The sequence below is a fragment of the Raphanus sativus genome, chromosome 4 (genome assembly GCF_000801105.2).
Source record: "Raphanus sativus cultivar WK10039 chromosome 4, ASM80110v3, whole genome shotgun sequence".
NCBI lineage: Eukaryota > Viridiplantae > Streptophyta > Magnoliopsida > Brassicales > Brassicaceae > Raphanus > Raphanus sativus.
The window spans coordinates 14,443,137-14,457,475 of NC_079514.1; the positions used below are offsets into that span (position 1 = coordinate 14,443,137).

The window sequence follows — 14,339 nt, forward strand, 5'->3', positions numbered from 1 at the left end:
TAACTGCATACTCTTCCCGTTGACCAAAGAAAAAAAAAGAAAAGAAAAAAAGACTCATACTCTTCCCTAGTCGTCTCAAGTTCCTAAACGGTACCATTAAGTACAACTCGTAGTTAAGGCGTTTTCCTAGTAAATTGAAATGAGATTTACTTCCATCTAATAAATCGTTTGGTATCTAGTCTCTACAACTATAAATCACATGCATCACTTCAATTTCAAAGATAAAAAAATTAGTAAACCTTGAAACTGTATCATCTTATCAAAAATGAGTGACAACGAGAACAGAGATACTTCAACCTTTGAAATCGCCATGGCGGTCATAGGTGTCGTGGGAGCTATTGCGGGCTTATTCTCCAGCATGGGATCAGGACCTGAAATGAAGACGATGAAGGCCCCTGGTAAGGATGGTCGGATTTTCAGGAAATCGTTCGAGAGCGACCCAAAATGGTATTTCCAGAACCTGCGTAAGAAATGAATGTTTGATGATGTATGTCGGACTAGTACTTCCGATTTCTATTATATGATGAAATAATAAGAATAATGACAATAAAAGCTAGGGTGCTCATGATATCATACTGTCATATGAGCCATGTTATGATCGTTATGTAATGATGAAATTTATCTATCTTCTCTCTTTCTCTCCGCTTATCATCAACATCCATCGATAATATGTTAAAATACGAACGGCATATAAAAGCTTGTCATGATTTTTTTTCTGCTTCAATATATAATGAGCAATCAATCAAAACAAGATCTATAAGAAACAAAGATGTTTACTTTGTTTAGGACATTTTGAGTGCCGAAGTATACACTCATCCCCCGCGCGTTTACTAAAAAAAAGAGCTGATGATCGTTCTTCAAACTTAACCTTTTAGAAATTTTACTAAAGTATATTATTATATTTAAAGTCTTTGTTTGTTGAAAAGAAACCAAATATTAAGTCAATTGTGTAATCACATATTTTGATTTCAAAGAAACTTTAAATATAAACGTTAAAAATCAAAAATTAAATTTAAGAAAAAGGGGCGGAGCCACATTAACACATGTGGGGTTAGATGCCCCCATTAATGGAACTGCAAAGAATGCCTCCATAGTTTTTTTGAAATTACATGTTTGATGACCCCGTTGATGCTGTTGTTCTTTTTAACATTTTTAATGTGGAGTGGATCCAATGTTTCCATTTATTCATTTACTAAAAGAGTATTGAATTAGTAGATACCGTAATTAGGATTCGGACGGATCCGAGTTGAATTCTACATTTCTACTTTCCTCTTATTTTGTAATGTCTTAACTTTTTCTGTTCAATTGTATTTATCTAATCTATCTTCAAAACTTTTAATCAATTGCTTTTATCTTTTACTAGTGATTTTCCCACCGGGTTCGTATGTTATACTTTACATAAATTTATAAATTATTATATGGTCTTAACAAATAAAATATGTTAAATATGAAAATAAAAATATATTAAAAATTATATTTTCTGATCTTTTTTGATAGTGGTTAGTGATTGTAGTGCATTACTTTGTTTGAAGTTGTTTAGTTCAAAGTATAACAGCACAAGTGGTTGTTACTAATCGATTTAATAAAAATAGAATAAAAAGCCGATAGTCATAACAAAATTAATTTAGTTGAAATTTAAACATAAAACAAAGTTGATGTTTTATATAGAGAACATAACTATATATAAACTATAAAACTTTTACTAATATATTAGTTCAAATAATAGAAAGATAGAATACGTTTCAAATTTTATAAATTTATAAAAAATAAGGGTGAAGTGTCAATTTTTGGTAAAATAATTGGTGAGTATCTAATATATATTTTTAAAATTACCATGTTGACTTTTAAAATATAGAGGTGCGAGTTGTATGTGTTACTTTAGTTTCAAGGTCTCTCAAAAAGATGTATATTAAAATAAGAAACATATAATTATTTTCTATATTAGTTTTGTTATAATGAAAGATTTTGTGTATTCATAACGAAATTCTTGTTTGTCCACCCTTATTTAGAATATCAACGAATCTTAATATGTCTAAATATATTTTTTATCTAAAAACTATAAATGGTTCCTAAATTCCTTTATTTAATGGACAACTTCTATTTTAACCGGAATGGAACAATTTCACCAAATCTTCCTAGTAAAAAGTCAATTTGTTAATTAGTAAATGAGATGTTAGCATTTATAACGATCATGAGAAAGACAATTTCTAACTATCTGTGACATTCGGGCTTGCTGACTTGTTGCATTTAGTAACAATAAATGGTTAGTGTGGTGCAAATGATTAATGTGGTTTACATCAATTTTAAATAACTTTAGCAAACATGCAACATTTTAAAATTTCTCTCAGATTGGAAGTAATGATTCTTTTTTTAGTTAAGTTTTAAGAGTATATTAATCATGTTCATGGTTTTTAAAATGTAAACACGGACAGCATGCATCAGGGAAGTTATTGGTTTCCTTGCACAGTGTAACATGGAAAGATACCATAGAGTTTATGTGTCAATACCAATAGACCGAATGTTAGTCTTTTGGACTTGAATCGACATCAATTACTAAACATTATTAGAGTGGGATGAGTGGAATTTCTAGATTGATTATATGATGGTTACTTCAATTGCGTTAAAGAAGGAGAATCATAGAGGATCCATTATCCATCGTCAACATCAAATACAAAGAAACTCTATAAACCAGTATTTTGATACCCGACCCGGACATTGAACAGGACGATTTACCGGGTCTCTAGATCATTGGATCAACCGTGGATGAACCACGATTTAGTAAATGAATTAGTTTTATTATATAATAATATATTAGCTATGAAAATAAACATATAAAAACTAAAGTTAATATCTTAAATGTTTTCAAGCATAAAGTAATAGTTTGGATATGTATCTATTTTATGTTTAAAAAAAATTTAAAATACTTAACTTTAGTTTCCATTTTTGTATTTATATTTGACATACAAAATATTAAAAAATAGTTTAAAGTGTTTAATAAAAATATGTAACATAAGAGTTATGAAATCTAAAAAAATAAAGACATAAAATTCATAATAAATTAAACTTCCAATCCAAAATTAAAACATCATTGTAATAAATTGTCAATAACAAAAATAAATTAACACCTAATCACAATTAACACCAAAACACATTAAATAAAGTTGAGAAAAAATTTTAATTATTAAAAGGAGAATGCCACATGGCATTCCCCCCCCCCCCCCCCAAAAAAAAAGAGATAAAAAACTCAACTTTATTAGTATAAAAAAATTTGAAAATACTTAACTTTAGTTTTCATTTCTGTATGTATATTTGACATACAAAATATTAAGAAATAGTTTAAAGTATTTAATAAAAATATGTAACATAAGAGTTATGAAATCTAAAAAAAAATCAAGACATAAAATTCATAATAAATTAAACTTCCAATCCAAAATTAAAACATCATTGTAATAAATTGTCAATAACAAAAATAAAATAACACCTAATCACAATTAACACTAAAACACATTAAATAAAGTTGAGAAAAAATTTTAATTATTAAAAGGATAATGTCACATGACATTTTTCCCCTAAGGAGATAAAAAAACTCAACTTTATTAGTATAGATTACAACTTGTATGCAACAATTTTCATATTAATTACATAATTTAAATTTAGATAAAATATTGCTAGAACTTTTGTGTAAGACAGAGAATCTTATAATAAGGAATGGAGTATTTTCCTCAATGAAAATTGAAATGTTAGGATAAATATTAAATTGACAGTTGAAATGATCAAATATTTTCCAAATGGTCCCGAACAATTTTTTTTACAATTTTTTTTGTTTGCTTAGCTACAGGTTGTGTATGCAGAATTCGTCTTCTTCTTTTTGCAGAATGCATCTTAGCTTAAAATATAATTAGCTTTTTGAAGTTCCACACGATAACAAATATAAAGAAAAACTAAAGTCTTTACACTCTTGTTCTTTTTCTTTAGAGCAGTCGTACATGATAGAACAATCATACCCATGAACACATATCAAAATAAAACAATAAAAATCATTTCAATTAACAAAAGACAGTTTTTTTTTATATTAAGATGTGTGATAGCAATAATAAAAACTAGGCCAAGAGCCAGAAATCTTTGTGACGTTTCGTGGTGATCAAGTAACCGCCGTTGTTACTTTTCTTCCTTACGGCAATAGCCATACACTCGGAGTTATGAATACAATACTCAACCACTCCTCCTCCCATTCCTCTCTTTGCTCGCCACTTCCAAATCACACGCCACTTCGAAGTTCGTTTTCTCTGACCTAAAACCAAAACTCCTGCTCCTTGTTTCTTTGCTTCCTCCACTATCGTCTTCCCTTTCTCCTCCGCCGTTTCAACCACCACTATCTCCGTCTTCACCTGAAAAATAAGAAAAGAAACCACTGATGTCAAAATGTGCTTTGAATCGATCATTTTCTCTGATTTGTTATTAAAGGCGTTACATTAGGTTTCTTGAGCTGACACAAGTTCTTCAGTGGATGAACTTGTTCATGAGCCCTTGAGTTTCTCTGCCCTTGTGTCTCATCTGTAGCTATTTAACATAATAAACTTACGGTTAATAGAGAATAAGCACTTATCATAAAATAAAAATCTTTAAACACCACTTTAAACGATAGAGTGAGTATATTTTCTTTGTAAATTTGACAATTGGAAAGCTTCTGATTATATAATTCATTTCAAAATAAACATAAAATTAAGAAAATGTTATTATTTATAAAAAGAAACAAAAATATTATTGTGAAAGTAAACGGGGCATCAATTAGTCAAACAAAAAAGTTTTAATCACACAAATAATAATGTTGGGCCGAATTCAAGCCCAATTACCCTAGAAACCCAAAAGGTTGCTCTTTCTTGTTGTTCATTGATGACGGATCTACTGGGAATGGGATACCTTCTAAGCTATAATTAAATGTTAAATGCAAATTTGTGTGCACACAATATATAAATTATGCTATTACCTTGTGCTACAGGTGTTTTTGTGACATGGAGGAGAGTGATATTATCTTCATCTTGAACACATTGTGTTAATGCCCATTGAAGAGCATTCTTTGACTGTGAAGTTGTGTCCACAACAACCATCACTTTCCTCCCACTCTCAGCTTCACCCTTCTTATTGCCTTCCTCTGTTTTCTGATTCTTACTACCGTTCTTTCTAGAACCCGAAGCACTTCCTTCATCTAGTGATTTGCTCGAAGATGATCCTCCTTTGAAGGATGTCCTAATCTTATTCACCCAATACCCTGCTGGTTTCCCCATTTTGATAATCCTTCTCTCTATTGTTCTTTTCGTTTTCTGCTTTGTGTTTTTGGTTGTGTTTTAAATAGTGTTTTTTTTGTTTGTATGTTTTGGTTGGAGCCATTTCTTGAACGTGCTTACCATGAAAATAAACAACTACAACCATTTGGACCTGTTCTCGTAATCATTTTTAATAAAATTAATTAGTCGATTTAATAATCCAGATCACAAATCTTGAAACAAATGCAGAGCACTACTTGTTTCAGAATCCAATTGTAATCCAGAGAATTTAATCATAGTTCGACTAAGTTTCTATGATATTTAAAAAAAAAACTAAAAGAATGCCCCCACAGACTTTGTATTTTGAAAAGTTCAAAAGTATTTAAATATTTTAGGAGCAAAAAGTAATAATGTGGAGTATCACATTACAGCTCTTGATTATATAACAGTGTTTGTAATCATGAACTATTGTTCTCTTGCAAAAACTCAAAATGGTACAAGCAATGATATGTGATCTATAAAAAACACATACGTATACATTAATATGTATTTTTTTCAGACCATCCATCCAGGGAAGAATCCATTGATAACATTCTGTGATGTTGCAGAGTTGCTTGCATTTGCCACACCAGGATTGTAATGACTGTTCCATAATAACAAACAAAAATCAATTATAAATCTTGCTGATCAGAAAAGGTCAATTAATTAGGTCTTCACTATTCTTTCGATGATGAATACCTTATCTGCAATGCTACATTGCCTTGTAAAGGCCTAAAGAATCCCACTTCTTGACTAGGAGGGTTTTCATGAAACGAAGCCATGCCTAGTTGTTGTTGTTGGGAATGTTCTGCAGAAGAAGAAGCTCCCCATAGTGTTTGATTAAGCGCTGCATCACTTTCCTCCAACTGAGATAGATAGAGTGATGTGAAAAATCTCAAATGAATTCAATTTCTTGCGCTATAATATTCTGATGGCACTACCTTTCTCTTAAGATCTCTGTTGGTTTCCAGTAACATTTCCTCCTGTAAAATAATGAATATGAGAATGTGCTACATTGAGATTCTTGGATACTGTGTTACGCATTATGTACCTTTGTTTTGAGGTCAGATAGTTGATCAAGCATCGACCGGGCCTGGCAATGAGAACAAAGACAAAGATTTTGTATTTTTCTAAATATTCTTTTGACCAGATAATCTAATATAAACTTGTCAATTTCTAGAGATTATGTATACCTTTGTGGATCTTATTTGCCTTAGTGATGTATCTACTTGACGTTCTAGCTGCTCAAGCTCATCCACTCCCATACTGGCTATCTCTTCACCTAGCAAATGCCTAAAAAGAAACAAATTTCAGAAGAGTTAAGTAGTAGGAGTAAGCATTTACTTTTCAAGATGTCATATGAATCACGCTATGTACCTTTGTGAATGTTGAAGGACCTCAACTCTTGATTTAAGATTCAAGTAGTCTTGGTACTTCTCCTGCCATTTAAGAAAAAATTAACCAAGGACAGTTTGATGTCGGTCTTTAGATAATTCATATGGAAAGAGAAGATATACCTCCAAGTCTTTAGCTGATTGATTTGGATCCATTGTTGCGTAACTATGTTTTCTATACTTCTCAACCGTCTTGGTCATACCGCTAGTTCATATAAACAAATGATCACTTAATATTTAACATTTATTGACCAATATAACTTTGAATTTCATCTGAGACATAATTCAAAGGAGTAAACAAAAACCCTTTAGAGCATTGTAAATCTCCATGTTAAATAAATACAAGAACATCAATATCAATATCAATCTCATGATGGGTTTTCAAAAACAAAAAGCTGTTTATTCCAAAAAGAAAAGATATTTTTTATGCACAAAAGAAACATATGAAATCGAGAACCATCACAGTTGTCTCTTTTAACTTTAACAGGATTATGAGTACTTGAGAGATGCTAACTTAAAGAAGTAGTGAAAGTATTTTGGTGTGTTCTTTACAGCTTTGTTGTATATCCAGAGGTCAATCCTTTGTCTCTCTTGGAAATTTGGATAAATCAACCCCTTCAAGACTCAATCTAATGTGTAAAAACTTTCACTATAGATTTATATTCGTAGATATAGCTTCTATATATAAATCTTATGTACTTTTCTTTTCAAAGTCTCCACCTCATTATCTAGACCATCTAAGATCCACCCTGGGAATATGATAATCTTTTTGTTAATTTAATCTCACTCTAGAAGTCAGATTTGTACACTAAACCCTAATCAACCGATCCTAACAAAATTAGAAAGGTCCAAGCTTTTAATATTCTCCCACAATCCTTAGAGAATCAAAAACCTAAAAATCTGAAAAAGAGAGAAATAAAAACATAAAGAGGGTGAGATGAGAGTCAAAGGTTAAAGATTTTGGTACCTAGGGCTGCTGCAGAATTCGTAGAGCTTGCCACGGTTGGAGAAAATGAGAAGAGCAATCTCAGCATCACAAAGTACAGAAAGCTCATAAGCCTTCTTAAGCAAACCATTCCTTCTCTTTGCAAAAGTAACTTGCCTGTTAATCTTGTTCTCTATCCTCTTCAACTCAACTTTCCCTCTTCCCATCCTTAAGTTTTCTCTCTCACCAAGAAACAAAAGAAAACCCAACAGAAAAGTTTATTTCTTTTCAGTTCTAAACGCACAAGTAATGATTTACAGATGGTTGATACACACACCTATATATATAGAAGTGTATGTATAAGTGAGATGTGAAGAGTGTAGATCTTGTTACAAAAGGATTCTAAATGTAGGGCATGAATTGGTTTCCTCTCTTGTCCGGTTACTGGTGGTGGAGGAGATGGTAGTGGTGGCTGAGATAGTGGTGCTGGTGGGCCACGGTGTTCAGGTTCTTCTTTTGTTAGAGTGTTATAAGAGAATAGCTTTGTGTTTGATTTTTGCAGATGCTAAGCCATTCTTGGCCAAATAAAAGCTTACAGTCTTATATCACAAACTTTCCTTTTTTAAAAGAGAAAATATCATAATTTCGTTTATATGTCAAATATGATAGATGATATACAAAAAAAAAAGATATACACATTGTTTTATTCTTACTTCATCAGGGAATAATTTTTTTTCACTTTTCTTCTATATATTTTTTTTTGTCTTTTTGCAAAAAAATATTTGATTCCTAGTACTTTTCCAAGGAGAGTTATGATATCTCTCTCCCTAGTCCAACCAAAATGCTCCAACTTTTCTTTATCACCCTCCTCCATTAGATTTTAAGATCGATAGATTTCTGCCATATATAGATTGCTTTCTTGCATCAGATCTAGTCCCTAGTTTATCAATATGCTCAAAACAGAAATAAGAAAAAGATTATATATACAACCTGTAAAATATGCCTTAAATAGAGCATATTCACAGGTCTAACTCCTATCTATTTGTATTTCATGATCTGGTTACATTTTTTTTTTCATGAAATGAAAGAGAAATAAATTAACGTTTTTCAGGTATTGACACGTTTAGATATATATATATATACTGCGTGTGTTTGTGAATAAAAGTAAGAAAATGATAGGCTTGTAAAGATTTTTTTGTTTGATTTGCCGACAGGTTCTTTCGTATGACAGCTACTTCACGATCGTTTAAATGCATAAAACAGTTCTACACTTACCGACAAATTGTGTTAAAAATTGAAATGGATAATCTGATATATACACATATATAGTACAATCATTGATAAAAAGAAAATGATATAGTACATACTATTTAGTATTTACTATAAAGTTTTGTTAATCTATTTTCTTAAATACTACTGTAGAATCCAAGATAGATTTAAAGATAAAACTAGTATTACCTTCTACATGCTCCTATGTATATAAACATATATAACAATGACTCGTAGATGCTTGCAAGAACTGGATACCACTTATTCTGATTTATCTTGGCAAGATAAACGAAACAAAAGAGAATACCGCATGAACAGTTTAGCTCTCAAATCCTAAGATTTTTCAACTTTTTCGTAGGATGCTTCTTGTCGGATTAACAAAAAATATTTCACTTAAAGGAAAAGCTAGGTCCTGTGATTACTTGACATGGCTATCTTGTTTGTTCTCACTTCTTCTCTTGGCATCTTATATTACATTCATGATGATGATGGTTGTTAATTTACTCATGCGATATGTGACATATGTCTTACACAACCTTTTTTTATCTTTGCTTGCTGACTCATGTTTCACTTGGCACCTTAGTTATTTTGTTCAACCGATACATCACTAAAAATTTTGTAAAAAAATGTCCTTTTGTGCTAGCTAATGATCTATTTATTTTATCTATATTAATTTTCTTGATGGAAATGCATGTCTTATCCCTATCATCATGTATAAATTAGATATTTATCTTCTACCTTTTTTTTTTGTCAAACCAATGATTTTCATTCATAACTTAAAACCTTACATGGATTAAAGCAACATCAAAACAGTGATGAGCAGTCTTTTTAGGAAAATCAAGAGTAAAACAAAGTAAAGATAGAGACATAAACTTAGATAAGTTTGATAAGATGCCGAAGGTTACAAAGGTGCCACTAGCGAATAATTAACCACATAATGAAGTTACTGCATCCTTTGAATTTTCCAGACTTGAAAATAGTCACCGTATGTCGTGACGTTGAATACTCTTTGGTCTTGGTGCCAAGAGAGAGGTACTTCTCAACAAGAAGAGTTTTGGTGAAAAGATTTACTTCTACAAGGAGAAGAGATGGCGAAAATGATCTCTCATGGTTCCGGTATGAGGAAATTTGATTAGCGTTTTCTGTGAAAGCTATGGGACTGCAATCTTCAAGCATTAAAAAACTCAGAACTACACTTTGAATTTGTCTAGCAGTTTTACTTGTCGGATTTTCTGGTTGATGATGAATCTTGCTTGACCTTGGTGCCCTATCACCACTGACTGCACCAAAAACATAAAACAATCCATCTATACCCACAACATAAGTTTTTTCCGATGAGATTTCTATCTTTGAGTCGGCTGCAACATTTGACATTTTATCTTCTACCTATACTCTCTATTCTCCACCATTCTTTTATATATGGTACCAGGTGATCACCTTACAATATGTAACATATAGAGATATATGCTCTAGTTTACATCTAAAAGGAATAAATACCAAAGAATACTGCAATGTGATATTTCATCTTTTATATGGATAATTTATAAGGTGGATACGTCAGACAGAAAATGATCTCTAATAAAAATGCTCATCATCAATAATAATTTTTCTAGTAAATATCCACAAACTAAATATGCTGCAAAAAATATATTTCTGCTTGTATTAGAATATAGTAACTTCTGATATATTGTCAACTACCACTTACCAAAAATAAATAGAAGAATGAATAATTCCGTACGAACTGTTGAATAATATTCATAGTCAATATTTTTTTTTTTTAAACACGATCATTGTTTCTGATAATTTATGTATATATGTTTGGGGTAGTAGCAATTCTCTACTTTTTAGGAAAATAAGAAGATTGTCCCTTGGATATACCATTTTATTATTTTGTAGACTAATATAACAAAAACTGTAGGTCTAAATATATATATACTCAAAATAGAGGGGATACACTAAATATTTCCAACACATTGTAATAATGTAATGTAGGTACCTGATGCTTGCAGACGTCTTTTGTATCTTTAGACTAACAAATTGGAACTATATTAGACCACATGATGGGCTAAAACCCTAGTTAATTACTCCATGGACCACATACATTTGAAGTTCTTTGTTAACTATATAGAAATTTTGCAGTATCAGTGATCAGCTCCATCTCACATGAATAACTATATTTATGATTGGTTGACAAAAAAAAACTATATTTATGATTGGATTCGATCCAAAATTTTGGATATCCAGAGTTTTTTTAAATATCCGCGGATTATACGATTTGATCAGCTAATTATATTAAAAATAAAAAATAATATATAACATTAAATTAAAATTAAATATTTTTAGAAAAAGAATATAAATTAAAAATTAAAATAATAATATCATACTAACAACTAACATTTTAAACAGAAATTTAAAGCGAATTTTAATGTTAACAAGCCTAATAAAAAATCATATATTAACATTTGACTGAATATAAAAGTCAAATTGGGTATGCAATAAACAAAACGAAAATTTGAAAAACAACTTAAAATAAAAATTAACTAAATTATATCATATATATATATATAATAGTTTGTATATACAATTACATTACATATCTGTAAATATACGGATTAGATATGATATATCACTTTTCATAAAATAATATTTGCGATTTGATTTTATTTTTATGGATATCACATTTTACTATTTTCATTGATTCGAAGCTGTCAGATCAAATTTAACAGATAATTTGCCCAATCCTAATTTGACCTATGATTATAAAAATTCTATTTATTCTGCGCATAAAGTAGTTAATGATGTATTAGTTGAAATCTAATTTAATATAGTTCTTCTTAGATTTTCGTAATAACCTATTATTAAAGAACAATACTTAGATTCACCCCTGAGGTGAATTTAAGAATTCACCTCTTTCCTTATTCTAATCAAGTTACCATATATAGATTAATGACACATAAATAAATTAATAAATAATAAATTTTTAAAATACTAAAATAGTTAAAAAATAATAACAAAAATTTTAACCTTAAACTTTAAATCATAAATTTTAAACCCTAAATCTAAACACAAACTCTAAACTCAAATTTTAAATTCTAAATTTTAAACTCAAACCCTAAACCCTAAACCATAAACTCAAACCTAAATTATATATCCTAAATCCTAAACCCTAAAACCAAACCGTAAACCCTAAACCTAAAGCGTAAACTCTAAATCCAAACTCTAAACCTAAACCCTAAACTTTAATCTCAAACTGTGAACCACAAATCCAAACTCTATACCCTAAAAGTTTGGGTTTAGAGTCTAGATTTAGGTCTAGGGTATAGGTTTGGGTTTAGGGTTTAGGATTTAGGGTATATAATTTAAATCTAGGGTATAGGTTTGGGTTTAGGTTTAGGGTTAGGGTATATAATTTAAATCTAGGGTATAGGTTTGGATTTATGGTTTAGGGTTTAGAGTTTGAGTTTAAAATTTGGGTTTAGGGTTTGTGTTTAGATTTAAGGTTTAAAATTTATGATCTAAAGTTTGATTAAAATTTTTGTTATTATTTTTTTAACTATTTTAGTATTTTAAAAGTTTATTATTTATTTATTTATTTATTTATGTGTCATTAATCTATATATAGTAACTTGATTAAAATAAGGAAAAAGGTGAATTCTTAAGTTCACCCTAGGGATGAACTTAAGTATTGTTCATTATTAAACTAGCTTCGATATGAAAATTAACAGGAAGAGAGTTGGCCAAGAAGTCGTAAACATTCAATATCAATATAGTTTCTGACTAAACATCTTTACCAGTTAGTAACATTTATAATTGTCCTTTGGGAACGACTTTCGTACTTGGTTTACCTTTAACAATCAAAACGTAAGACGAGGGAAGCATTTGCATGTTGGGCTTAGGGACAGGACCTCGAAGGGTACGTGTCGAACTCTTTATGGGTCAAGAAATCAATTTTCCCTATCATACACTCTTCGGACCGATGTGTTCGACTGAACGAAACAGTCATACGTACATCACGTGCCTGAAAAGACACGTGTCCACATATCACTGCCTATAGACTAGTCTGCATTAAGACGTCTCGGTCATTCTCGCATGGAGTTATAGACTCATTGCCAAATATGTGATGCGACGCTAATCTACTTAATAGTGACACCAGTATAATATAATGATGGCTGCATATATTATTATAACTGCATCGAAAGGAATGAACGAAATAAAAGATGAACTTAGATAAATGGAGATGAAAAGATGATCAGGGAGACGTTTTTTCCAGTTTATTCCACTTTGGATGCAAACCTTATTTGTCTGTCACCAATACCATTGGCACAACTGCATATTCTAATGTTTCAAACATCATAATTAGTTATATAGCACCAAAGATGGCAGATGATATGTTAGGGAAGCATTGTACCATTTCGGGTTGAAGTTGCACCATATATTATAATTATTTTCTTGTTGCCAAGAGTTACATGGTATTATTATTTCATGTACAACTTTTTTAAACAGATAACTTTTTTTACGTTGTAACCCATAATCTTTTTAATTTTTGGAACATTTTTTTTTGTGCACCGAACCAACCCTTTGATAATGCTATATTTAAACGTAAGTCGCATATTCTTAATATGATCAAACTAGCAAACCCTGAGAACTTTAAAAACCACCACATCACAATTATTTAGACAGATAATTATTTTTATATATTTTTTTCTGTAATATTTTGGTTGCAGTTATTAATTTTTTAATCCATATATATAATCTTACAGTGACAAAGCAGTGTTTATTTTGTTAATTTTGGATTAAATCATAGTTGATCATAAACATTTGATTATTGAGAAATTGCCAAAAATACCATTTTCATAGTACCACTTTTCATGTTTACACTAACCACTTTTACCACTACTTTTAATGAAGGGTTTAGATTTGAACGTTTAGGATTTAGGGTTTAGATTTTATGTTTTAGGGTTTAGATTTGATGTTTTAGGGTTTAGGGTATAAAGTTTAGGGTTTAGAGTTGAGGATTTAGGGTTTATAGTTGAGGTTTCAGGGTTTAGGGTTTAGAATATTGAATTTAGGGTATATAGTTTAGGGTTTAGGGTTTAGAGTTGAAGATTTAGGGTTTAGGGTTTAGAATTGGGGGTTTAGGATTTAGAATTTTGGATTAAAATTTTGAAAAGCATATAAAAACAAAGATATAAGAGTCTTTAACATTTTAATAAATAATGTATTTTTGAAAATGTGTATTTAGTGGTGGTAAAGATGAATAATGATACCTTCAAAGTGGTATTTTTGAAAATTCCCCCTGATTATTAGACTATTTCCAATGGTTTCTCTCATTTTCATCTCAAATAATAAATTCAAAATGAGTTTTAATTTTCCTCTAATAGTTTTTCTCATTTTTCTCCTTAATTCTTAATATTTATATATAGAAGAGCAGCTTCTCTTCTCCTAGGC

At 30.3% G+C, this 14,339-nt stretch overlaps 2 protein-coding genes across 2 annotated transcripts; both read right to left on the reverse strand.

Moving 5' to 3' along the window:
* Window positions 1-4,100: 4,100 nt before the first annotated feature.
* Window positions 4,101-5,285, reverse strand: LOC108853673 (universal stress protein PHOS32-like). The gene is made up of 3 exons (XM_018627090.1): window positions 4,988-5,285; window positions 4,472-4,560; window positions 4,101-4,388 (listed from the first exon to the last, which is right to left on the reverse strand). The coding sequence occupies exons 1-3, from the start codon at window positions 5,283-5,285 to the stop codon at window positions 4,101-4,103; spliced, it is 675 nt and encodes a 224-aa protein (XP_018482592.1).
* Window positions 5,286-5,669: 384 nt separating this feature from the next.
* On the reverse strand, window positions 5,670-8,193 carry LOC108852403 (agamous-like MADS-box protein AGL3). The gene is made up of 8 exons (XM_018625903.2): window positions 7,665-8,193; window positions 6,821-6,902; window positions 6,681-6,742; window positions 6,497-6,596; window positions 6,355-6,396; window positions 6,245-6,286; window positions 6,003-6,169; window positions 5,670-5,907 (listed from the first exon to the last, which is right to left on the reverse strand). The coding sequence occupies exons 1-8, from the start codon at window positions 7,847-7,849 to the stop codon at window positions 5,820-5,822; spliced, it is 768 nt and encodes a 255-aa protein (XP_018481405.2). The 5' UTR covers window positions 7,850-8,193; the 3' UTR covers window positions 5,670-5,819.
* Between the last annotated feature and the right edge of the window lie 6,146 nt (window positions 8,194-14,339).